This window comes from Limanda limanda, chromosome 2 (assembly GCF_963576545.1).
Source record: "Limanda limanda chromosome 2, fLimLim1.1, whole genome shotgun sequence".
Classification (NCBI taxonomy): domain Eukaryota; kingdom Metazoa; phylum Chordata; class Actinopteri; order Pleuronectiformes; family Pleuronectidae; genus Limanda; species Limanda limanda.
This window is the reverse complement of record NC_083637.1, coordinates 7,078,086-7,103,819: the sequence shown is the minus strand read 5'-3', so window position 1 is coordinate 7,103,819 and position 25,734 is coordinate 7,078,086. Positions and strand designations below refer to the sequence as shown.

General features: G+C 44.1%; 1 protein-coding gene across 1 annotated transcript; it reads left to right on the top strand.

The window, feature by feature from the left end:
* Window positions 1–2,624: 2,624 nt before the first annotated feature.
* radil (Ras association and DIL domains) lies at window positions 2,625–24,590 on the top strand. The gene is made up of 21 exons (XM_061087633.1): window positions 2,625–2,708; window positions 3,997–4,321; window positions 4,391–4,561; window positions 7,757–7,864; window positions 8,348–8,463; window positions 8,591–8,752; window positions 9,315–9,867; window positions 10,012–10,116; window positions 11,239–11,369; window positions 12,631–12,668; window positions 12,817–12,968; window positions 13,139–13,251; window positions 13,583–13,699; window positions 14,211–14,334; window positions 17,634–17,806; window positions 18,235–18,385; window positions 19,246–19,466; window positions 20,033–20,363; window positions 21,978–22,117; window positions 23,325–23,464; window positions 24,491–24,590. The coding sequence occupies exons 1-21, from the start codon at window positions 2,625–2,627 to the stop codon at window positions 24,588–24,590; spliced, it is 3,555 nt and encodes a 1,184-aa protein (XP_060943616.1).
* Window positions 24,591–25,734: the final 1,144 nt, after the last annotated feature.

The window sequence follows — 25,734 nt, the reverse complement described above, 5'->3', positions numbered from 1 at the left end:
AGGCAGAGGAGGAGGTCCTCCCTTTCAACAGTATTCACCAGCTTCACCAAGTTATATGTTCAGTTTTACTCATAGCAACTGGTGGAAGGCATTAGTTTGTGCAGAATACAAGGGATTTAATCTCCATCTTGTCCTATTTCCTAAAATGGGACAGTGTTTAGTTAAAAAATGACGTACAAACCAGTAGGAACCAGTAAGATTCACCTCCAGCCTCAGCGTTCCATCAAGTTCGGATTGTATCCACGATTAAAAGGACAAAACACTCGATGAAGCTCAAGTGCACGACTGAAGTTATGTTTCTAACAGCTGCTAACATCTAATGGTGACTTAAATTTATGTAGAAGACCGTCAAAGATATAAGAAAAAAGCATGTAGGAAATCTGAAATGAAAGATAAAGGAAAATAAATATCAGTTGGGCTGATCAATGCCAAGGATTTTGATGCTCACTTGATCATGAAAGTTGTAAATCAAGCAATAAATGCCAAATGTTTGCTGATAAGAATAGCAACTGGTGGAAGGCATTGATTTGTGAAGTAAACAAGGGATATATTCTCCATCTTGTCCTATGTTCTTATATGGAACAGTGTTTAGTTAAAAAACGTATCGAGGTAATGACGTACAAACCAGTAGGAACCAGTCAGATTCACCTCCAGTCTCAGCGTTCCATCAGGTTCGGATTGTATCCACCATTAAAAGGACAAAACACTCGATGAAGCTCATGTGCACGACTGAAGTTATGTCCCTAACATCCGCTGGTATAGTTTCTAACAGCTGCTAACATCTCATGGTAACTTAAATTGTGCAGAAAACCGTCAAAGATATAAGTCCTCTTGGAAAATGCATGTAGGAAATCTGATATGGAAGATAAAGGGAAATAAATAGTAGTTGGCTGATCAATTCCAACGATTTTGATGCTCCCTTCATCATGAAAGTTGCCAAATGCCAAATATTCTCTGATGACAAAGTCTCAGACGTGACATCTTACACTGCTTCTCTGTTCTATATCAGTGTAAAGAGAAAACTGAAGAGTGACTCACCTGCTGCTGCAGGGACACCGGCTGGAGACAGAGCTGTGTGTGTGTGTGTGTGTGTGTGTGTGTGTGTGTGTGTGTGTGTGTGTGTGTGTGTGTGTGTGTGTGTGTGTGTGTGTGTGTGTGTGTGTGTCTTTGTGTGTGTGTGGAGGGAGAAACACACGACCTGGCTGCAGAGAGAGGAAGAGTTAATACCTGAAATCCACCAGTTTCTACCGAGCTGTATATTCAGTTTAACAGAAGAACAGGGAGGAGCATGCAGGTAGAAAACTGACAAATGACAGACGATGCAGCAAGGCAAGAAATATGAAATATTAGAGAGCTGATAAATCGATTAACCGTCAAAAGGGCGAGCGACACTTTTGATACACATTCTTTATCTCTGTAAAGTTAAAACTGAAGAGTGTCTCTCCTGCTGCAGGAACACTGACTGGAACCAGAGCTGTTTATTAGAGGGAGAAATGCATGACCTGGATACAAGCAGAGGAAGAGTTTATCCCTGTGACCGAAATCCACCAGTATGTGTTTTATTTTTTTACCAGAGAGCCGGGAAGAAAACTGCAGGAAAACAAGACGAGTGAAAGACGATGCAGCAAAGCAAACATCTGAAATATCATAAAGCTGATCAATCGTTTTAACAGTCAGAAGAGGATATTTTGCCTAAACCCTTTTTTCAATTTAACATTGAATATAAACATATTGGAAAAAACACATCACATGATTTGATTGATAAGAATAAAAAAAATCTGGTTAATTGCCTCCAGCAAACTCAAAGTTGGTGGAATAATAGATTTTCTAAATCAAGAAGATTATTTTGATAACCAATTCACAATTAAGTTATTTTTTAAGTGCAATGTGACGCATTCTCTTCTCTTTTGCTGGTTTTCTTTGCTTTTTATTCTTGTAAATTGAATAATTTTGAGTTCTGAACTTTGCAAGATATTCAAGCTGCAGCTTTGGACTTGTCTACGTTTTATACACCAAATAATAATTTGTTCAAAAGAAATCAGTTAACAATGGCTATCCCTATTTACTGGGATATAAGATATCAGTAATCGAATATAGACACAACTATAAAGGCCCCTGATCTTAGCCTAGACATCGGTGGTTGGTTCCAACAAACCCGGGTTAGAAAACTGGTTCTTCAGGCAGCGTGATGTTGATTTGCAGTTTGGACTCGGGTGTGAAAAGAGCTGAGCTCAGTCAAGAAGTCATTTCGAAGCTGAAAGCCACAGCAGAATTATATGAGTCCCAGAGGTTTCCTCCGTGATCCAGAACTCGACGAGGGGAAACTCCAGAGCTGCTGTGAAGTGACATTAATCTTGTGTCTTGTCTCTTTTTCCTCCTCCAGTGTGAGAGGTGACGGTGAAATGAAAAGCAAAGCGTCTGCCACTCAACTCTAAACCGTTAGAGCTGCTGCAGATAGAAGTGACTGCATCAAGGTACTTTGTGTATTTCCTTTCATTCACGTACATGTGGGCTTTAAACCTCTGTAGATATTGAAACCTGTGCTGTGGGTTTCAAACGAAACCTGTAAATGTGTTTTTCTCACTCACCAGTTGTAAAGTGTGTGTGGAACCGACAGCAGCATCATGTTCTACGGTTCTTCCTCTGGGGCGAGCATGTCCCTGCCGTCCAAGAGTCGCCTGAAGCGCCAGAGCAGGACCTTCACTCAGGTACACACACACACACACACACACACACACACACACACACACACACACACACACACACACACACACACACACACACACACACACACAAACCGTCACTCTCAAGAGAACACCCAGCTGAATAAAGGTCAAAATAAATGTAGTAAACAAACACCAGTAACTAGTTAATACTGTATTTATTGAACTGCCTGGCTCTGCACTATATCTAAATATGTTTTTTAACAGGTCACTATTCTTTACTTTAGGGAAATGTATCCCTGTAGATGAATGTGTGTGCATTTGTGTTTAATTTGAGGGATTGTTGGTCAGTCAGCACCATTTTGGACCGAAGTGTGTGAGCAGCTTTTGGACGGTTGGCCATGAACTTTGGTTGAGATTTGCATTAATTAAAATTAATCCTGCTGACATTCATGTTCCCGTGGTTGTGAATGAAACGTCTGTTTGTTCCTCTCGGGATGAACCGTGAGAACACTGGGGATCTGTCACAATCACCTGGAACTTTACTTTACTTTATCAAGTTGACTAAATACCTGTTAAACATTGAGTATGTTTGCATGCTGATGTTAGCACTTAGCTCATTAGCATGTCTATAGATTCTTATTCTGGTTAACGTGTAGTTTTTAAGCACTATGAAAACTAAAATTGAAATGTTATTCATCTCCAAATTTTATTTGTATACCCATATTCACAAATCACAGTTTGTCTCATAGGGCTTTAACATGGTGTGACATCCTCTGTCCTTAACCCTCAGCAAGAGTCAGGAAAAACTACTAAAAACCCTTTTAACAGGTAAAAATACGTAGAAACCTCAGAGAGACACATGTGAGGATCCGTCTCCCAGGACGGACAGAAGTGCATTAGATGTCAAGTGTAGGAAAACATCATCGGGATTAAAGTTTTAGCAGCATTGATGAGGGTAAACATTTTGAAGGATAGCTTCAATACTCTATGTCAACCAGTCCTGCTGCAATCATAGTCTCTGGTCAGCAGCCAGCAAGATCATGATCCAGCATCCAGATGGATTCCACTATATGTCGATGTAACCGGTTACAGCTCCTAGTGGCGCTGGGGTCTTGAAAAATATTGGAAGGGTCTTGAAAAAGGTCTTGAAAAGTATTGAATTTAATCTCAGGATTGCTGCATATACCCTGCCATCCTCAGCAGCTCCTCATGGTCGAACGCCCAATCCGTGATCTGACCCTTAACTACACGTGAAGCATGTCCTGTACACGATCTCTGTGACCCTCTGGCCCTGCAGGACGTCCATTGTTGTCTGTCTCTTCTCTTCCAGGTGCTGTACCGGACTCTGAGCTACCGGGACCGCGTTGCTGCAGAAACTGGAACCAACACCCGGGGCGACCGGCGCTCCACGACCGAGCCCCCCGAGCGACCCGCCGACGACCCGGCCGAACTCTCAACGCAGAGCTCGGCCCCCGGGGTGCTGAAGATTTTCGGAGATGAAATCTGTGCCGGTGCCAACTACAAGAGCGTCCTGGCCACGCCACGCTCCAGCGCACAGGAGCTGGTCAAAGAGGCGCTGGAACGCTACTCGCTCAACAAGGCGGCCGCCCACACGTACGTCCTGTGCGACGTGATCGGACATTTGGAAGGGGGATGTGAGATAGAGGGAAGTGTGATGGGTGGGGGTGTGATAGGGGGGAGTGTGATAGGGGGGGGCGGGATAGGGGGCGGCGGGTGGCGGACTGAGTGCCTGCGTGCTCTGGGAGACAACGAGAAGCCGCTGCTGCTCCAGGAGCTGTGGAAACCCCGAGAAGGACACGCTCGCAGGTTCGAGCTGCGCCGGAGAGCAGAGGTGGAGGAGCTCAGCGCCAAGGAGAAGGACACCATCACTGCTGGTGAGGACACACACAAACAGAGACACACGTAAACACAAACAGGGAATACACACTCGTCAGACAGACAAGGGACACACATACCAAGCTGTGCACACACACACACAGCAGCTGGTCTACAACCCGTCCTTTCTTAACATGTCAAACTCAGCAGAAAAGCACATCTCGTTAACTCCTCTGCAGAGTGTGTGTGAGTGTGAGTGTGTGTGTGTGTGTGTGTGTGAGTGTGTGTGTGTGTGTGTGTGTGTGTGTGTGTGATGCAGAATAAGACTTTTGTCGGTTATTATCTTCTAGATGTTATTTCTGTAAGACTACCAGTGTTTGTTTTAAATGGAGCTGCTCTCCTGTGAAGACATTGTCTCCTCTCAGATTCTTTTACACACACACGCACACACACTGTCATCTGCAATTAACACACAGACACACACACACACACACACACCCTCACACAGTGCAGTAGAATTGCATGGACAGCTGGTCGATTGATCGAGTGAAAGCTGAATCCTATGGAAACCGGAGGTGTGGATTTGTGTTGCTGTTTTCATGAATGACACATTTCTACTACAATGTTCTGGCTCAAACCTCAACTGTGTATTGTCAAGGGATTTTTTTAAGTTACCACGAGAGACTGACTGATATAAACTTCAATAGATAACATGGAAACAAATCGGATTGACACTCAGGAAAACAGCTGTTGTGTCTTAACATCTGCAATGCAGTATATATGAATCTATGTCTATCATGCAATGACCTTTATTTGTAATTTACTGATTGATTCCAGCTACACACACACACACACACACACACACACACACACACACACACACACACACACACACACACACACACACACACACACACACACACACACACACACACAGACACACACGTGCAAACACTCATCCCTGTGCATCCTGCCCAAGCAATTCTCAAGCATCCAGTTGGTGCACAGTCGTGTTCAGAGAGATTCAGAGTATTTCCAGCCTCACAGTCAGAGATAGCACTTTGCAGCAGCACATAATGTCTCATGAGGCATGCCAGGGTTTACTGGTTGCTATGTCAACTTCTATGGAAGCCAGAGTCAGTCAGCAGTCTCCCTCACTGTTCTTCAGCGTGGTGCCGTCCAGCTGTATGTTCAGACGGCAGAGAAGACAAGCATGAGACCCTGAGAGCATAAGGCTGGTGGTTGTGTACATATTTCTAATGGTCAACAAATCCCAGGAAACCCAGGAAACGTGTGATGCAGAAAGGGTTGCAAAATTCCGGGAATATTCAAAGTTGGAAACTTTCCATGGGAATTAACGGGAATTAACGGGAATAAACTGGAAATGTTGTGGGTAATTTATACTAACTGTATTTACCTTGTCATATACAGACATAAATATAAACATTTTGTTTTGTCATAGGCTGATTTGAGCCCTGAGGAAACTTTGGGCACTTGACTATATGCTTCTGCATCGTTGTGTCATTCTTAACATAGGTCTTTGCACAGTATTTGCAAATGTACACAGCCTTTCCTTCTACATTGGATGGGGTGAAATGACTCCACACATGAGATAGTGCACGTTGCATTGTTCTGTAGAATAAGATGAGAAAAAACTTTGTAAAAAAACACTAATGCAATGCCAGAGATATAAATAGTTAGCCAAACAATTGGAATAGTCTGTAAAAATATTTTACAATTGATGGATAAATGGATGGAAATAAGCTAGATGAACAAATGAACAATCCTCAATCAGCATGCTAATATATTTTCCCCAGTAATATCATCGAAACTTATCAGACTAGTCCTGCACACTACAGCAGGCCTCAATAGCCCTGCTAGCAGCAAACTACCTACTATCAATGTATTCATGCAGCAAATATCATCATCACCACAATCCTCAGTACAAGCATCTTCCTCAACCTCCAGAAAAAAGTCCAATTATTGCAAAAAAAAGTTGCAAAGTGCAAGTGCAGTGGAAACGGACTTGGCAAATAAATCACGCAGGTACACAAAGCTTGACTTTAACGTCCAGTGAAGTGAAAACACATCGAGTCAGACCAACGCAACCTTCCTCGGGTAGTAAATGACATCGACAAACATTTCCATCCTGATCTTGTTCGTGTTTCCTTGTTTTTAATGTTTCTTCTTCCTGCAGTTTTCAACAAAAACCTCCCAAAGCAGTTAATTCTGAATTATTTGGAGATTGGCCTTTTGCAGTTTAGGTATTTAGGGCAGGATGGAGAATGTTGGGATTGGCTCAAAATAAACTGCAGTTTTCATTGTAGTGAAGGAACACAACAGCCGGCTTAACACTGTGACTTACTGATGTATTTTTAACACACACACACACACACACACACACACACACACACACACACACACACACACACACACACACACACACACACACACACACACACACACACACACACAGATTCCTTGTTGGTTTTGGTATTTTCACTTATGTTTGTTTATCATATGTCAAATATAGATAACCACCAGCCCAAATCTTTTTCTTTTAAAAAACATTCTCTCATATTTACTGTGCTTAAAAATAGAGCAATCATATTTGCAGCTTATTCTTTATTTTCATTTACCATTTGAAAACATCCACCAAAAGTGCCTTCTGGGATAAAACCGCTTTAACTAATACACACATATCATTTCCACACTAACCCTTCCTCTATTGTGTTGAAGTGTTGAAAACCTCACAAACCTCGAGATTCCCTTTGTTTCTCTCTTTCCTTCTTTTATATATTTTTCCCTCTGGGGAATGTGTGAGTGTGCATGTGCATGTGTGAATTGTGTTTCTTCTACATTTTTTTTTAACAATGAGATGGCACTTTTAAAGGTCTACAGGACTTTCAATGAATATGTGAACACGGCAAATTCTGTGAAGACAAAAAGCAAGTGAATTGGACTCAACACAAAAACCCACAACAGAGATATTAGTTTGTTGATTTGACAATTATATAATGGAAGGAAAATCCTGTTGTTCACACCTTTAACTGTGTATCTCTTCCTCTAACTGGTGATGTGACTCCATAGAAACACCACCGACCCTTTCTGCTCCACAGTGCACACCCGTGTCGAGGTGTGCGGATTGTGTGTGTGTGTGTGTGTGTTTCTATGGGGGTTATTCTCTGCTTTGCTTGGTGTTTTGGAGAGGAGGGTGTTTTCTCCACCTCCTAACCCCTCCCACCCTGCTCCAGGGCCCAAAACCCCCCAATTCCTGGCGGCTCTAATGGGTCGGTCCGGACTTGGCAAACACAGGAGCTCCCCCCTACGGTGTGGTCGAGTGGTACAATCCAGCTCTAAAGGTGGGGACTGGTCTCAGGTAGGGTGGCTGTCAGTCATTGCCATGGAGACCACCTTTACCTGCGTTTGTCACCAGCACCCCCTCCCATTACCAACGATTCAACCAGTCTCTGTGTGTGTGTGTGTGTGTGTGTGTGTGTGTGTGTGTGTGTGAGACATTGCATGGCCTCAAAACCCTCAAGTTCAAACCATGAGGAGCTTCTGGGGTCACGTCTCATCATGGTCACTGTTCCATCCATCACTTCATCCCACTGGTTACACTCAGTCTCCCCCCCCTCACGCATGAAGACACTTTGTCCTGAATTCACTCATGAGTCCAACGTGTCAACACTGCATCTCACGGTTTTTTCCTTTGTGTCCTCAACTTTTTTCCTGCTCCATCTCTTCCTTTTGCTTCTTATTACTCTCCACCTGTCCCCTCCTCTTGCCTCCCTCCCTCCCTCTCCCTCCCTCCTTCTTTCCTGTTCCTCTCCCCCCCCCTGTAGACATCAACGCCCAGGCTCGTAAGCTCCAGAGGAACCGGGCGAAGGGGACGCTGACACTCCCCCGGTCCAGCAACTCCTCCCTCTGCCGCAGCCTCAGTGAAACCAGCCTCAACCAGGTGGGGACTCCCACAGAAGCTTAGTGGGGATGAGTGATTGTTATTATGAATGGGGCTGTTATCATCCCGGCTCAAGGCCTGAACGCTTTCTGTGTGTGTGTGTGTTTGTGTGTGTGTGTGTTTTCAGCTGGGAGTCGGAGATGAACCCAAACGTTATTACTCGACTCTGCCCGGGCCGTTAAGAGCCCGAGAGCGTGACTTGGCCTCCAGCGGCCGGAGGAAGGAGGAGGGGAGGCACTCGCTCTACCAGTCGCCACATCTCCTCCTGCTGCAGGGATACAATCGCCAGGTGAAGACAGTAGTGAAGTATAATCTGGTCGGCCGAGAGGTTGATGTGGTTGTAGAAGTTTGATGATGAAGTAAAGGACCGCGGACCCAGTACTTACAAGTACAATGATGTTTATTACACAACAGCAGTACAGGTCAAGACGAGCTCTAGAACTCGGAGAAATCACCCAGGCCAAATAGTGAAGTCTGTCTTCTCCCTGCAGGGCAAGAAGTTTTATAGGTGGGAGGTGGGACCCCAAAACTAGAGATAACATTACATCACAAAACAGGGCCTTCAGTCTAAATAAGGGCATGTTTAGTATCTTGTAGTATGAGGCGTCTTCATGGTAAAGGTCAAAGAGTATTCTCTGGGGGAGAGGGTTAACGCATACATTCCATACCATCTGGGATAGTGTTAAACGAGTGTGAGAATTTGAGAATCAACACACCGAAGATGATAACATGTCATCGTGGTTTATGACCATGTTAAAAGAGTTATTAGCTAAAATATACCACAGTAGAAACTGTGTTTTTGCACCAGACGTCCGATCCTATCGTGACATTAACCGTGTGATGTGTTGCAGGACTGTCTGGTTTACCTGCTGAACCGAGAGCAGCACACAGTCGGCCAGGAGACTCCGTCGGCTCGGCCCAACATCTGCCTCTTCTCTCCCGACATCCTCCCTCTCCACTGCCGCCTGCGCAGAGTCCCCGCACCCCGTCGCCATGCCAACAACAACAAGGGGGACGAGCTGGCGGAGAACCAGCGCTCCTGTGTTGCCGTGGAGCCCGTCCTCCACGCCACCGTCCTGGTGAACTTCTCCCGCTGCGAGCGTTCCACCACGCTGCGACACGGTGACCTCCTCTCGTTCGGATCGCATTACATCTTCTTGTACAAGGACCCTACGGGCGCTAAGCCTCTGCCTGCTCAGACCTTGGCACGCCTCCGCACCCTGGGACAGCTTTACGATGCCGGCCTGGAGGAGGGAGAGGGCGGGGCCCAGACCTGTAAGATGTGTGGTTCGGTGCTGAAGGACAGAGCAGCGAACGTGTCGAGCGCTCCGGCCGTCAGACGCAGCTTCAAACCTCACCTGGTGAAACCCCGCAGCGTGGGGACAACAGCAGGAGGACCCCTCAGTGTGTCGGGAGTGGAAGGAGGAGGAGGAGGTGGAGGAGGTGGAGGAGGAGGAGGAGGAGGAGGAGGAGGAGGAGGAGGAGGAGGAGGAGGAGGAGGAGGAGGAGGAGGAGGAGGAGGAGGAGGAGGAGGAGGAGGACAGGGAGTGGGAGTGGGAGGAAGAGGTCAGAAAAGGAGGCTACAACTGGAGTTTGACCAGGCTCATGAAGACCAGCTGTTGAGCAGAATTGTGGGTCTAATTGAACCTGGAGGTGAGTGCTCTGATATATTAAAGAATATTGAAAATGTGACTTTAATAGACCGTTTCGCTCAAATTACAAAAACATTATATTTTCACCTCTAATAGATATAGAATATTTCAGATATCATTTTCTAACATTCCTGCTGCCACGACATTAAAGAGGAGGTGCATTGTTCATATGTGAAAGTCCAGAGAATATCCAGACCCAATAGTTTGCATGTTTTCCGGATCAGGATGTTTTAAAGCCACTCTCTGCGATTGAACCCCAGTTTCTTTACCCACCGTCTCACCAGTCACTCATTTACATTGTCTGTGTGCTGTTCAGAATCTTATTGTGTTAATTTGGGCTGAATTATATTAGATGTACTTTTATTTTGAAATCTAGGCCTATTACATGAGTGATAGAACAACACAATCGGACTCAGTCGAGTGAAAACCTCCAACAAGGCTCAACAGTTTATTTTCACACACACATAGTTATCACTCTGTTTGAATTATTCACACCCATACATTTTCCCTGGTAAATTGGTGAGAATGTTGAAAAAACTTAAAAGAAAAAGTAAGTGGAAAATAATCTCTGGATCCGTCCACTGGTCTTAATGGGTTCCTCCCAGATCCTTCAGTGGTTTTTGTCTAATCTTGCTAACACAGGGGGTGAAAACATAACCTCCTTTGCAGATGTAGAAATGAGTGCTGGAATGAGGTTGTCAGGCTTTATTTTCGTCAGGTAGAATTCATCACACAGGGATACGGGAACGGTCCAACACTAAATATTGAAATGTGAGAGGGAGATGAGGAAAAAAATGTTAAAAAAGGCATTAACCAATGTCTGTTCCCTAAGAGTAAGATTCTCATTTCATTCATCAACGTTTTACTCTCAAAAGGTACATATATGAAACAGTGAATATAGAATCGATCCATTTGAAACTTACATTCAAAAACCAACATATCTTTCCAGTATCAGTGTGTTACTCACGATACTGGTCTTGACTAGAGAATAGTGCCAGTGAAGCCTGTGCTTATAAAAACACTCCAAGCTGCAGGACTAGATACAAGCCGCTAAAGGAAAATGACAACGCATAATTATCATAACTGGGATCAACCAAGTTTTGAATCATTGTGTTTCTCTCAGGAGACGACCACAAGCTGACACCAGCCTACCTGCTGTGTCTCTGCATACAACACTCCGCCTCCACCTTCCCTCCTGGGAGCTTCGGGAAACTGCTGCTCAAGATCGTCCGGCGAATCCAGACCATCGCATGGGTCAGTTGACTGTCTGTCTGTCTGTCTGTCTGTCTGTCTGTCTGTCTGTCTGTCTGTCTGTCTGTCTGTCTGTCTGTCTGTCTGTCTGTCTGTCTGTCTGTCTGTCTGTCTGTCTGTCTGTCTGTCTGTCTGTCTGTCTGTCTGTCTGTCTGTCTGTCTGTCTGTCTGTCTGTCTGTCTGTCTGTCTGTCTGTCTGTCTGTCTGTCTGTCTGTCTGTCTGTCTGTCTGTCTGTCTGTCTGTCTGTCTGTCTGTCTGTCTGTCTGTCTGTCTGTCTGTCTGTCTGTCTGTCTGTCTGTCTGTCTGTCTGTCTGTCTGTCTGTCTGTCTGTCTGTCTGTCTGTCTGTCTGTCTGTCTGTCTGTCTGTCTGTCTGTCTGTCTGTCTGTCTGTCTGTCTGTCTGTCTGTCTGTCTGTCTGTCTGTCTGTCTGTCTGTCTGTCTGTCTGTCTGTCTGTCTGTCTGTCTGTCTGTCTGTCTGTCTGTCTGTCTGTCTGTCTGTCTGTCTGTCTGTCTGTCTGTCTGTCTGTCTGTCTGTCTGTCTGTCTGTCTGTCTGTCTGTCTGTCTGTCTGTCTGTCTGTCTGTCTGTCTGTCTGTCTGTCTGTCTGTCTGTCTCCGTGGTCTCTGATTAAGATGACCTCACGTGGAGGGAAACTGTGTCAGGTCAGGTGAAGACGTGACAGGGTTGTATTTCACCTGGATTGTACTGTGTTACAGACACACACACACACACACACACACACACACACACACACACACAATCTTCTCGGACTAGAATATGACAGGGGAGGTGGGTGTTTTTTTTATTATTAAATAAGTGCCAAGGGTTTTCTATTTCAAAAATATATAAAATGTGTATAGGAGTGTTCTCTTGTCTCAGATTGGCCCACTTGTACTAAACAAGGCTGGAAACTCTAACGAAAAGCTTGTCTACCCTATCAAGGTCAAATGTTTTCTAGCTTCTTAAAATATGCGTCAGGGGCTTTCGTTGTTTAATAATTATTGTTATTATATCCAGGTCAACAGGGCACAAGGTAATTATCAACGTGTCTCACTGTGAGCATACACGGTTTGGTAAATATGATAGTGGTACTGCATTTCTCTCTGCAGCTAAGGTTCTCCTACGCACATCCTGAAAGTTTAATGAAGACTTAATTGCTCTCTGTGTGTGTCTGTGTGTGTGTGTGTGTGTGTGTGTGTGTGTGTGTGTGTGTGTGTGTGTGTGTGTGTGTGTGTGTGTGTGTGTGTGTGTGTGTGCCTTTCAGGAGAAGACAAAGGAGCTGGCTCAGAAGCAAGCTCAGCAGTGAGTATTGCTTTCCAACTTGTGCTGGAAAGACAGAGAGCATCGTGTGTGCTCATGTACCATTTTTGTACTCTGCATGTCGATGTCTACTAAACTGTGTGTGAACATGTGTGTGAACATATGTGTGTGTGTGTGTGTGTCCATGTAGCCAGGACCCGTCCTCCCTGTCCCTGCTCAGCATCTCAGACCTGATCCCAGACCTGCAGATCATCTTCTTCTGGATGTCCAACTCCATCGAGATCCTCTATTTTATACAGCAAAGAGTTCCAGCGTACACACACAGCATCGAGACACTGCAAGGTACACACACACACACACCGACACACACACACAAGGTCTGAATGATGAGCTTGGAAACAACTTGGCTGAGGAGTCATTACTCACAGTGAAGCACACTCGACACTGATACAGATGCAACACTCCCTCTCTCCCAGTGAGTAACTCTGAAGTGTGGCTCTATCTGTGTCCAGGGTCAAAGGAGTCCCTGCTGTCTGCGACCATATCAGCCAATGAGGAGGCGATGACCATCCTGGAAGAAGTGATCATGTACACTTTCCAGCAATGTGTCTACTATATCACCAAGGTAATCCGTCACCGCGACAACGGTGTCATCTTCTTAATGATCAAGATCTTATCTCTCGTTTTTTGAGCCAAGGTACATGAATAATAATTCAAGCTGTGGCCCTGATTGAGTTGGTACACACTCTCTCTCACACACACACACACACACACATACACACACACACACTCTCTCTCTCTCAATTTATGACTAGATGAGGTAAGAATATGATTAAATTAGAAGCTATTCTGCAATTTCAGATCGCTTCCATCACCAAACGTATCTCTGTGTGTGTGTGTGTGTGTGTGTGTGTGTGTGTGTGTGTGTGTGTGTGTGTGTGTGTGTGTGTTTCCAGGCTCTTTATGTAGTGTTGCCAGGTTTGTTAGACTGTAATCCATTCCCGGTCGACAGCTCTGAGCCGTGCTGGAAAGGAGGTGTAGGGTTTCCTGAACCGATACGCAGGGTCCTGCAGGTAAGGACACGTCTTATTTCTGTACTTGAATTTGGGGCAGTTTTTATTTGTTACTTTATCATTTGACAGACTGATAGAAAATGAACCGGCTGCAACTCTGATAATAGTCATAATAATTAGTAATTCATTCAAGAAATTGGTCACAAATTATCTGGTTAATACTTTTCAATCCCGAGTATTTGTTGCTCTTCACACAATTAGAAAAGCTACAACTGCAAAAGCCACAACACAACTGCAAAAGCCACACAACAGAGACACAACCACAGAGAAAGTAGGCGTCAATGGATGTTGACAAAGAAATGTGCTGAGTTGCTTTTGCAGTTGTGTTGTTGCTCTTACACTTGTTTTCCATCGATGTGCTTGTGTGAGACGTCTTGGCCGCTGTGGAAATGGAACAAGCTGATACAGAATACAAGACAAAAGCCAAAATATGACATTGACACATGGATGTACTGTATTTATTACTGTATTTTTCACAACAGTATTTCTTTGTGTGTGTGTGTGTGTGCAGGTGTTGCAGAATGCCCAGGAGCTTCTGCACGGTTACGACGTCCACCCAGAGATCCAGGCTCAGATGTTTGCTTACCTCTTCTTCTTCTCCAACGTGTCTCTGTTTAACCAGCTAATGGACAAAGGTACGGGGGGGCGGGGGGAATAAAAAGCACACGCACACTCACTCTCGCTTCCATTTGACCTCCCTGAGGATTTGTACAGTTGTTAGTGTGTGTGACAGAGAGAGAGAGAGAGAGAGAGAGAGAGAGAACCCGTGAGTCCTTGTGTCCTTGTCAGCATTTTGACAGAGACCAACCCGGGTTTGTCCTCAATGCCCTTCGCCTATCTGCCTTCTGTGTCTCCTCCTCCTCCTCCTCCTCCTCTTCGCCTTCCTTCCTTCCATCTGGCCATCAGGGGGTAAGGGCGAAGGAGAGTAGATGTACGATTGGATGGAGGGAAAGAGAGGAGAAGGGGCGGGGCAGGAAAGGGCAGAGTGAAGGTCAAAGGGCTGGAAGGTCGTCCAGTCGTTGTGATGACTTTGCTAATCGTCTATTACTGCGTCTAAATACAGAAAACGGTCATTTAAGGCCAAATATATATACGTCAACGTGTCGGACTCCTCCGTCACTTTCAACCTCTCCACCTACACACACATACGCAAACACACACACACTCGTATAGAGTCACGCACACACCATATGTCTTCATTAGCCGCTGCAGACAGGAGAGATCACATGTCTGGCAAAGGGAGAAGGAGAAATACCTTTATATTCATGCAGAGGCTCCCCCCAACCCACCCTACCTCCTCCTCTCCCTCTCTCTCTCCCGCCGTCTGGCTTTATTATTCTCTCTCCTTCGCTCCCCGTTTTTTTTTTTCGGGTCGCCCATTGATATTTCTCTGCTAATGGTGTCCATGGTAACAGTGGCGGGAGGTTGCAGAAGGTGACGCTGATGTTTAGATCTGGACATCACGTCATTTCACACCTGGTAATAAAGTGCGTCACTGAATGGATCTCATGACGCTGTTGTGAAGAACGATTTAAAGAAAAGTGCAGATTATTATAAGTCGGTCAGCGTGTGGTCACTGAGAAGAGTAAAAACACATTTGGTTCATTTTGAATCTCAGGAGGCATTCAGGTGCGTTCACACCTCTGCTGAACGCTGACCTCTGCTCAGGGTCAGACCTCCTCAGCGATCTGATCACAGATTGAAAACTCCAAGGTCAAGAACGAATGCACCGAAGATGCTGAGGATGCATTTGAGATCCGGTCAGCGTGAGACAGTCGGAGGTTAACAGGGACACATGTGGACACGTCCTCCTGAATGTCTCCTGGGACCGTCTGCTCACCTCACGTCCTCTGACTCGTAATAAACAGAAATTATTCCTCCACTTTTCAGTGTTTCCCATACACTGATTTATTTGTGCCCTTCCCAAGTATCAACACTGACGGCCACATATTGATTTTCTATTTTATTTAGCCTCACAATTGAGTAAAACCTTATTTCATTTTAGAGATGTGTGCAGTAAACTGATTGTCTCAGCATCTTCTGGCTCCACTCTCTCTCTCTCTCTCTCTCTCTCTCTCTCTCTCTCTCTCTCTCTCTCTCTCTCTCTCTCTCTCTCTCTCTCTCTCTCTCTCTTTCTCTCTCTCTCTCTGGCGCTCTCTGTCTCACACACACAAATACACACATACACACACACACACACACGCATACACACACACGCACACAGACTGACAATTGACCTTTATCCATCTGTTGGTCTGATTAGCTAAGAATACGATTTTTAATGAATTCATAAAAGCGATTAAATAACTGAAACTCATGATATAATTTGGCAAATCAACACTGTTTCTGGTTCTGCTGGTTTGTGAGTGTGCGTCCAAATCACTCGGCTTGACCAAGTGTAAATATCAAGATCTCTATAATTCACTAGAGAATATGTAAAGAGCGTTATTTAAAATCGATGGCATCAACGGTCGTCAGTGGGAACCAGCTTGTGTTTGTCGCTCTGCTGGTTTTGCGAGTGCATGTGTTTAAAGGTGAGTGTGTTTTCGTGAAACCAGCTGCTATGAAGCATTATGACACCTGTGCTAAGGGGTTAAGTGATGTCTCGTCTGTTTGCGATGCCTCACACGCAGATTACTGTATGCCTAGACATAAGCCTATTACAGAGGGTGTGTGTGTGTGTGTGTGTGTGTGTGTGCATCCAAAACATATGGCAGAATATTTGAATGGTTATGTGTGAGCTGCCAGTTTATCATCTGTCTGAAGTGTCAATCTGGACATCAAACTTTACAGATTTTGATTTGGTGCCGACCGATTCAATTCATCTAAAGTACAAGATGAACTATCAAGTACCAGAAGATGGCATTGACTGATCTGTTCAGTTTTATTCGTTCTCTTCTGATTCATACTTTGTAGAAGAAGTAGAAAGTAGGAAAAAACAAACACAACATGTCTGTGAGGTAAAGACAAAACAAATTGATTACAACGTAAAACATCAGGTTTTGTTATCAATCCACTTTTTTCAGTCTTTCCAAACGATAGCTTCTAATTTCACAAAAAATCCATCCTGATGCGAATCTTTTTGAACATATTTTGAAGAGCATTTTCTAGTATCTTTGTCCGTGTGTGAGCAATAGCTTTTTGATTTGCTGAGTAATTCAATCAATGGAATCACGACCATGCGTTGGTAATATTAGGTAAAACAATACAACAATGCTGATAAGCCGATGCATGTAACTTGCTCTCTGATTGGATATAACCTGGCTTGTCATATGCAGATGATGCCTCAGGATTGGATGACAGATTTGAGGGAGTGTCCTCTGAGGATCAACGTCTTTGCACCAAAACAGAGCCTTGAAAAATAAATGTAGGGTCTCTGTTACCAATCAGAGAGCTTGTGAGTCTCTTCTCTTTGAGATAATAAAAAATGTCCAGTTGTTTGTCATTGTTTGTACCAAAGCCCATCAGAGGCCTGAGCTGAGGGGGGGTAATTTCACAAAGCTTAAAAAGGCATTACAGCCACAGTGAGGTAATGACACTATGACAGATGCTAGATTTGGAGGAACTGCTTAACTTCTCACCAAACTTCTCTGAGCTCCTCCATGGGCTGCAGAGAAAGAAGGGATGAGGCAGAGGGAAAAACACAAACCCGGTCCACTGAGCTCCTCTGCATCGCTCCATTGGTATTCTGAGAGGAGAAGCAGCTGGTGGCCGCTGCTGTTGTTTCATCGAATATTGACTTAATGAGAAATGAACGGCTCTGTTACAGCACCGTGCGAACATGAACAAGCACAGAAACACAGCAGCTCTTTTAAAATGCTGAGACACGAAAGGGTGATTGTGCGATCCATGGTACAGTCGATCGTTCAGTTCTCCCCTTCTTAAGACTAGACTAAATGTGTGTGTTTTTGTGTGTGTGTGTGTCTGTGTGTAGGTCCCTCCCGGGGTTGGTTCCAGCGCTCCAAGGTGCTGCAGATTCAGGCGTGTTTGCGAATGGTCATGGAGTGGGCGAGCAGATCCAGTCTGGGACATCTGGCCGACAAGTTCTTCACCAAACTCACCAGCACGGTGTCCATACTGGCCACATCCCCACAACAGCTCAAACAGGTAACACACACACACACACAGACACACACACAACACACACACACTCACCACACACAGGCACATACAATCGAATAGAGGATTACATTGTAGATAGGTAATAAAAATTCTGGTTGATTTTCCAATGTAAATACAGAAAACGGTCATTTAAGGCCAAATATACGTCAACGTGTCACACATAATGCATGGATCTTGACATACTAAATTGGTATACAAAAACTAATACCAATACATACTAATACTTTAAAATAAAGATAAAGTTTACCATATTTATTAGTTTACTCAGCCAACAGCTACTGATGGTTATTGTTCAGTAACATCTTGTGACTGCCCACATATTGTCTCGCCTCCCTTAATTGCTTAATTGTATTACAAAAGGATTGATTATTAAATACATTTTCTCCTCTGTTTGATTCCCTCTCGCTCTGCAGCTGAGCTGGAGAGCGTTGTCCAGTGAGCATCCGTCTCTGAAACCAGTTCAGCTGCACAGGATTCTCACCCAGTACCAGCTCACAGCAGAGATCGGCCCGGTCCCAATCTGGCAGCCGAGCAGCGAGGACGAGGCCTACATTTACAGAACAGGTACGTGAATGAATGTGATGAGTTCATATAAAGCCCTTGTCGTATAATTTTGTCCAGTGGGTAAAGACAAACCTTCTCGACCCACTAGTTGGTTAATACATTTAAAAAATCTCCAACATGTGTTATTACCGTAAAACTTGAGGCTTCACTGCATCAGAAACATCCAAAGCTCTCAAAGTTCATAAAGAGCGATCATCAGAGCAATCATAGCTCCCCCCCATCCCCCCCTTTACCTTCATTCACAACCAACCAGTGAACACGTGATATAACTAATGCCTCCATCACCAACCCCATGTGACCCAGATTACCGTAAGTAACCTAAAAAGATGCGAAACAACAACTCTGGAACTCTGATATTCCTTCAAATCTTTTGTACTTGACACAAATGTAACATTTTATTCATTATGGTCTTAAAAAATTCTTAAATTTAACTCGTTGAAATCTGCAGAAACACAGAATTCACTTACTTCAAGACTACACACGTGACAATTTACAAACAAGCAGCCAAAAGCAACCTTTAATTTAGACAATGTCTGTGGAGTCATGAAGGAGTTGGCAGAATATGTAAGAGTTGTGTGTGAGTGTGTGTGTGTGTGTGTGTGTGTGTGTGTGTGTGTGTGTGTGTGTGTGTGTGTGTGTGTGAGTGTGTGTGTGTGTGTGTGTGTATCAAGTTTTAGTTTATTTTTTTGTATGTGTGTGCAAAAAATGCAAAACAGAGAGTAAGAGGCTGATGGAGCAGGTGAAGCAATCCTGGATCAGCTTTTAATGATGTATATGTGTATTCAAGAGTTTGTGTGTGTGTGTACTTGTTTTAACATCTGTGTTTGTGTGTGTGTGTTTGTGTGTGGTTGTGTGTTCAGTGGACCTCCTGGAGAGCTTCGAGAACCACCCTCCCATCGTGCTGCCCAGCGCCGGGTTCCGAGTGGACCTGGATAGCGAGTGTGTGGAAGACAGCATCTACAGGCAGCTGCTCTACATCCGCCACTACCTGTGGGGGTTACGCACCAAGACGCAGCCGCACCCCCCCAGCGTGCACACACACTCCAACGGAACCAACACGGCCGACTGGCCCGACGTCCAGGTCACAAGACTCACGTGCACACACACACGCAGCATACTGTGAAATACACACACCTAGCGGTAATCCAGGCCACGTGCCTCAGCAGCTGTGGCTGTTGAGGAGTTCCTCATAATCCCATAAATGAAAGACAAAAAATCCTCAGACGCACACACACACACACAGACACACACTCACAGAAACCTAGACATGGTTAAATCATGGTTAATCTGATTAGTCTCTAGGCTGTCTAATTAGTGGGAACGGCCGACTAGACCATAATCCCGAGTGTTACTGCACCCTCATATGTAAACATATACAGAAACACATATAGAGAAACACACATACAGAAACAGATATTGCTCAGGTGTAAATCAGTGATGGGATTTGTCTGTCAAATGATTAATCAATCAAACTCATTGAGGTTTTGTATCGAGAAATAAAACTTTTTGTTCATAGGATCAACAACAGTCATCCATAGATTAATGGAAAACAGGAATTAATATCTTTTGCTTTGCTTCCTTTGCATCCCAGGAACTTTAAAACCTTGTACTGGTTTCTAAACTCTTTCTGTTCCTTCCTGACAACAGAGGGAGCTGCTGGGCCCCCCCCACAGCAGTCCCCGCTCCGGGGGTCCCGGTGACGAGGCGGAGACGGGAGAGGAGAGAGGCCGGGACAGACCCCCGGGCCAGACACACACACACAGCCTCCGGAGGAACGGGACGATTCACCACCCCCGGCCGGCAAATCCGGACCCGTCCTGCCTCCTGACCCCCCCCAACACCCCGCTGTACCCCGACGGAGGGGGGGGAGGGGTCCTCGGGCCGATCAGAGACCCCAGCGCTCAGACTAACGGCTGCGGCGGCAGGTCAGCGGCAGAATGCAAGAAGAGCAACGGGCTCATCAGCAACGGACTGGAGGGTAGGCTGACACATACAGGAAGTCCACAACACAACACACGAGCAACACAACGGGAAGTACAGTGGAGCACAAGGGCCAAATTTAAAGAAATACAATTCTAAAATGTTGAGAATCAAGTAATATTTTGAGAAAAAAGTCAATTTACTACTTTTTCTTGTAATATTCCGACTTATTCTCTTAATCTCATTAATCAGTTATGTTCCTCCACTTGGCCTTTATACCCTGATACTCAGATATGTCACTTATATTCATTTATTTGAGAGACCATAGCTCTGCTCTCCCAAAGTTTAAAGCTCACTGAATAAGGTTTTTGTATTTTAAGGAGACACCAGGCCGGGCGGGGGGGTTTACTGTGGCACTAAAACCCCCAAATGAATGAATCATAGAGGGAAACACTGAACTTTATAACAGCACTAATAAAGCTGTGTTTAATGTTAATGATTCGCATCATGGCCAGAACCCATGTATTTCTACACAGTATATTATCAGTACATTATCCAGTTTATAAGGTGCTTAAACTTAACAGCACATTCTATCATAGAGATGTAAAGATAGTGTAACAGTCATTTTCCCACTGGTTCTGTTGCTCAGCGATTTGCAAAGATAACAGGACAAACATTATAGATGAATGATAATAACAGTCTTTGGTATTTCTAATTCACCTGAAGCTACATTCATCAATACCATGTTTATTAAATGGAGTAATTTAAATCACCTCCTCTGCACCAACAAAGCTCTTTAGCCTCCTTGAGCTAATTCTCAAAAAATTCACATTCTCTGTTTGATTCAGTCAGACTCAGAGACTGTAAATAAAGATGGACGACTTCTTTCCAGTTCCTCTCACGGTCCAGAAATGATGCTATAATTAAACCTTTTCGTTCCATCCACTAACACGGAGGAGACAGGGTATATGACCTATACTGCAACCAGCCACCAGGTGGAGATTAAGATGCTTCGGCTTCTTTATTTGGGGGAGATGATGTCGTCCATCTTTATATTTATATTCTCTATGGTCAGAATACTGTTGATCACTGTTGTTTTTCACTAGATGGGCTGATTTACACACTTTTCTCTGTCTGCTGAGCATCAAATGTCACAAAATCAAACTTAGCGACTCAAGAATAAGGTTGAAATTGCATGAAATACCTTATTTTCCCCCCAACCAGGGCAAGAATCAAAGCTAATTATCAACTATCGCATCCAGAGATATGATACAATTAGAAAAGTTATTCCCTGTTTGTTGTTTGTGTAATTAATTAGCATCTGTTTCTAACCTGTTAGTTACAATCACATCATAATAAGATCAGACAGTATCTGGTTGTTTTGTAGTTCTTTTGCCCCCTAGTGGCCACAAAGAAAATGCAGTTTTGAATACTTGCTCGGTCGCACCAGAGATTTCTCACCTGTGTCGTTTCCTCCAGTGTAGTGAGTGTGTCATCATGTGTGTGTGTCAGTCAAACTCAGCAGCTGCACCTCTGCATGTGTCTCAGTATCTGTGTGTGTCTCCTCTGCACAGCGAGACCTCTTTTTGTCTGTCCGACCCCATAGCAAGACCCTGTGTGTGTGTGTTTGTGTGTGTGTCTTTGTGGATGTGGGTGTGCGTGTCCTCTGCAGGGTGTATTAGTGGGTGTGAGTTTCCCTTCCCTGTATCCTCCCCTGGCGTCCCTCCCCTCCCTGATGACTTGTGTGTGGTGTTTGTAGTGGAACTGGACAAGGGGCCGTACGGACTGGGAATGGGACTCATAGACGGACTGGTGAGTAGCCGAGTCTCATCAGACACTTTCTCTCTTTGTGATTCACTGTTTCAACTCTACTGGAATTCAGAAAATCACACACAGCTCATTTATTTATCGTCAACTATCCTCTTATGAGAGTTTGTTTCTTTCCTTTGTCTGTTAGCAGGATTAGAGGATCACTTTTGTCTATAAATATAAATTAATTAATCAAAATAAACAATCTTGACACATATCACATCCTTCCATAATCCATGCTCAGTAGTTTTCCATAATCTTGATATCTAATAAACAAGAGGTATATACTGTATGTACACATTTAGTTTCAAGTTTCAAATTTAAATTACTATAATATTAACATATACTTTTATTCTACCATATCCATTTATTGTGCTGAATCAATTAGATGTTGGACACAGTTTCTTCTTGATAACCATGTTTGAGGTTCTGCCAGCTGATGAGAATCAGATACCTTCCATCGATGTGGTAGAGATTGATTTCCGATGGAGGATTATAGGAATAAATAATACAAATAAACAATCTTGACACATACCACATCCTTCCATAATCCATGTTCGGTAGTTTTCCATAAACTTGATAACTAATAAACAAACAAATGCAGATGAAAACACAACATCCTTGCCAGAGATATATACTGTATGTACACATTTATTTCCAAGAAAAAAACTAAGAAATACACATTAACTTTTATTCTACTTTACCCATTTATTAAAACATATGTTTAGTGCTGGAACAATTAGCCGTTGGACAGTTTCTTCTTGATAACCATGTTTGAGGTTCTGCCAGCTGATGAGAAACAGAGATCTTCCATCGATTTGGTAGAGATTGATTTCCGATGCAGGATTATAGGAATAAATAATACAAAAAACAATCTTGACACGTACCACATCCTTCCATAATCCATGTTCAGTAGTTTTCCATAAACTTGATAACTAATAAACAAATGCAGATGAAATCACAACATCCTTGCCAGAGATATATACTGTATGTACACATTTAGTTTCAAGTTAAAATTTAAACATATACTGTTATTCTACTTTATCTATTTATTACAAAATGTGTTTAGTGCTGGAACAATTAGCTGGTGGACACGGTTTCTTCTTGATAACCATGTTTGAGGTTCTGCCAGCAGATGAGAAACAGACACCTTCCATCGATGTGGTAGAGATTGATTTCCGATGCACGCTAACACGTCTCCCTCCTGCAGCACACTCCTCTCAACGCTCCAGGCATCTACATCCGGACGCTGATCCCCGACGGGCCGGCTGCCTCCGACGGCCGCCTGCGGATCGGTGATCGCATCCTGGCCGTGAACGGGACCAGTCTGATCGGAGCAGACTACCAGAGGTAACACAGGAGGATCCACTGGTGGTGGCTGTTTGTGGAGATTAGGGTTGCAAAGGGGCGGAAACTTTCCTGTAAATTTCCGGAAACTTTCCATGGGATGTTAAGCTCGGGAATTTTGAAAAATAAATAAATAAGCAAATTAAACGCTGAGCAATAAAAACATCATTCAAAACTCTATTTTAAAGATGTATGAAACGTTGAGTTTCAACCCTCCACTGTGCATTCTTACATCACATGCACAGATAACTCCCAGCATCCTTCACTCTACAGCAGGGCTATTGAGGCCTGCTGTAGTGTGCAGGACTAGTCAGGTAAGTTTAAATGATATCACTGGGGAAATATATTATATTAGCATGCTGATTGAGGATTGTTCATCTGTTCATCTAGCCTATTTCCATTCATTTATCCATCATGTAAATCATTTTTACAGACGATTCCAATTGTTTGGCTAACTATTTATATCTCTGGCATTGCATTAGTGTTTTTTACAAACTTTTTTCTCATCTTATTCTACAGAACAATGCCACGTGCACTATCTCATGTGTGGAGACATTTCACCCCATCCAATGTAGAAGGAAAGGCTGTGTACATTTGCAAATACTGTGCAAAGACCTATGTTAAGAATGACACAACGATGCAGAAGCATATAGTCAAGTGCCCAAAGTTTCCTCAGGGCTCAAATCAGCCTATGACAAAACAAAATGTTTATATTTATGTCTGTATATGACAAGGTTAATACAGTTAGTATAAATTACCTACAACATTTCTAGGTTATTCCTGTTAATTCCTGTTAATTCCCATGGAAAGTTTCCAACTTTGAATATTCCCGGAATTTTGCAACCCTAGTGTAGATTAATTAAACTATATTAGATTATGATTGAGTTAACTTCGCCCTCTACCATCAGCCTCGTTAATTGATTACTGATTGATCGTTGCGAGCCCAGACTGTGACGCTCCTCCGTCTTTGCTGAGTTTCATGTAACCGGACTCTTTCTTTTTTCCTTCCGTCTGCTTCCTCCCGTGCAGCGCGGTGGATCTGATCCGTCTGGGGGGGGGTCGACTCCGCTTCCTGGTCGCCAAGTCTGACCCCGAGGTTTCGGATAAGATCAGTGCCTCCTCCTGCTGACCGCCTCCACGGCGCAGCCAAGACACCCACACGGTCCACAGGTGCAGGTGTGTGTGTGCTGATGAACAGGAAACACACAAACTCAACCGGAATGCGTAACACACGCTGCATGAAACATGGATGCAAAACCTCATGTCAGCACATAAGCCAATCAAAGTGGAGGCATCAGCTGCCAGATCTGCCCCCCCACCATGCTGACCCCTCCTCTGTAACCGACGGCGACATCCCACCAGCGTGCTGCGAGGTGGGCGGGGTCCGACGTGGTTTGAAATCACAGGAGATTGACTGGTTTTTAAGTTCTCGTCAGTCGGAGCATGTGTTCACTCTGGACTTTTTCCCCGCCTGTATTTTAGAATAATTTGTATTAGTGATGCAGGCATTAATTAGCATGACGGACCCGGCTCTCGGACACAGAGCGTCTGATGGACATGAACTGAGAACATGGAGACGACCTCGATGTCTCACACGGAATGTTTAATAAACCTTTTTGCTGGTGAAGCCTCCGACACATGATTCCTGAAGGCTCCACAGACTCAAACCATCGTGTGTGAATGTGGACTCTCGCTGGAGAAGTGGAGGAGGAGGCAAAACTCTCGAGTGTGAAGACGACCGACGCAGCTCCTCTCTCACGTTTAACTCCATCGTTGAACTTGTAAGGATGATCTCTGGGGGACGTTGTTTATTAATCACTGGGTCGATCCCCTCTGTGTGTAAACCCTCATTTTACTGCGAATATATGCTGCTGTATGCGTCTGGTTCTGAGAGCTGTAAATAACTGTTTGTACATATTTAACACTTCCATCACAAACAGAACCGTTTGGACAAATGAGAAACTGCATTTGGGAAATGTTTTTTTTGGGGGGGGGGGAGAAACAGTATTAACTGGAAAGAGAGAAACAGAAAATGGGTTGTGTTAATGTTTTAAGATATTTAATTCTGAAACCATGTTAATTTATTTGAATTCCAAATAGAAATGTGGGTTGTGTGCTGTAGAACCGCAAACTCCTGTTTACACAGGTCATTAAAGGTCAGTACACAATCACTTCAAGAAAACAATCTTATAGTGATAAACAGATTTCAGTCAAATTAACCCGAAGTTTCAAGGTGTCCGTCAGAGAATTTTTAACAATTAAATCCTTCAGCA

What these genes read in the sequence shown, in the direction of transcription:
- radil (XM_061087633.1), top strand. Translation starts at nt 2,625, where the DNA reads ATGTTCTACGGTTCTTCCTCTGGGGCGAGCATGTCCCTGCCGTCCAAG. An exon ending in GCTCAGAAGCAAGCTCAGCA is followed by an intron (nt 12,669 to 12,816) that starts GTGAGTATTGCT and finishes GTGTCCATGTAG; the next exon opens with CCAGGACCCGTCCTCCCTGT. An exon ending in ATCGGAGCAGACTACCAGAG is followed by an intron (nt 23,465 to 24,490) that starts GTAACACAGGAG and finishes CCTCCCGTGCAG; the next exon opens with CGCGGTGGATCTGATCCGTC.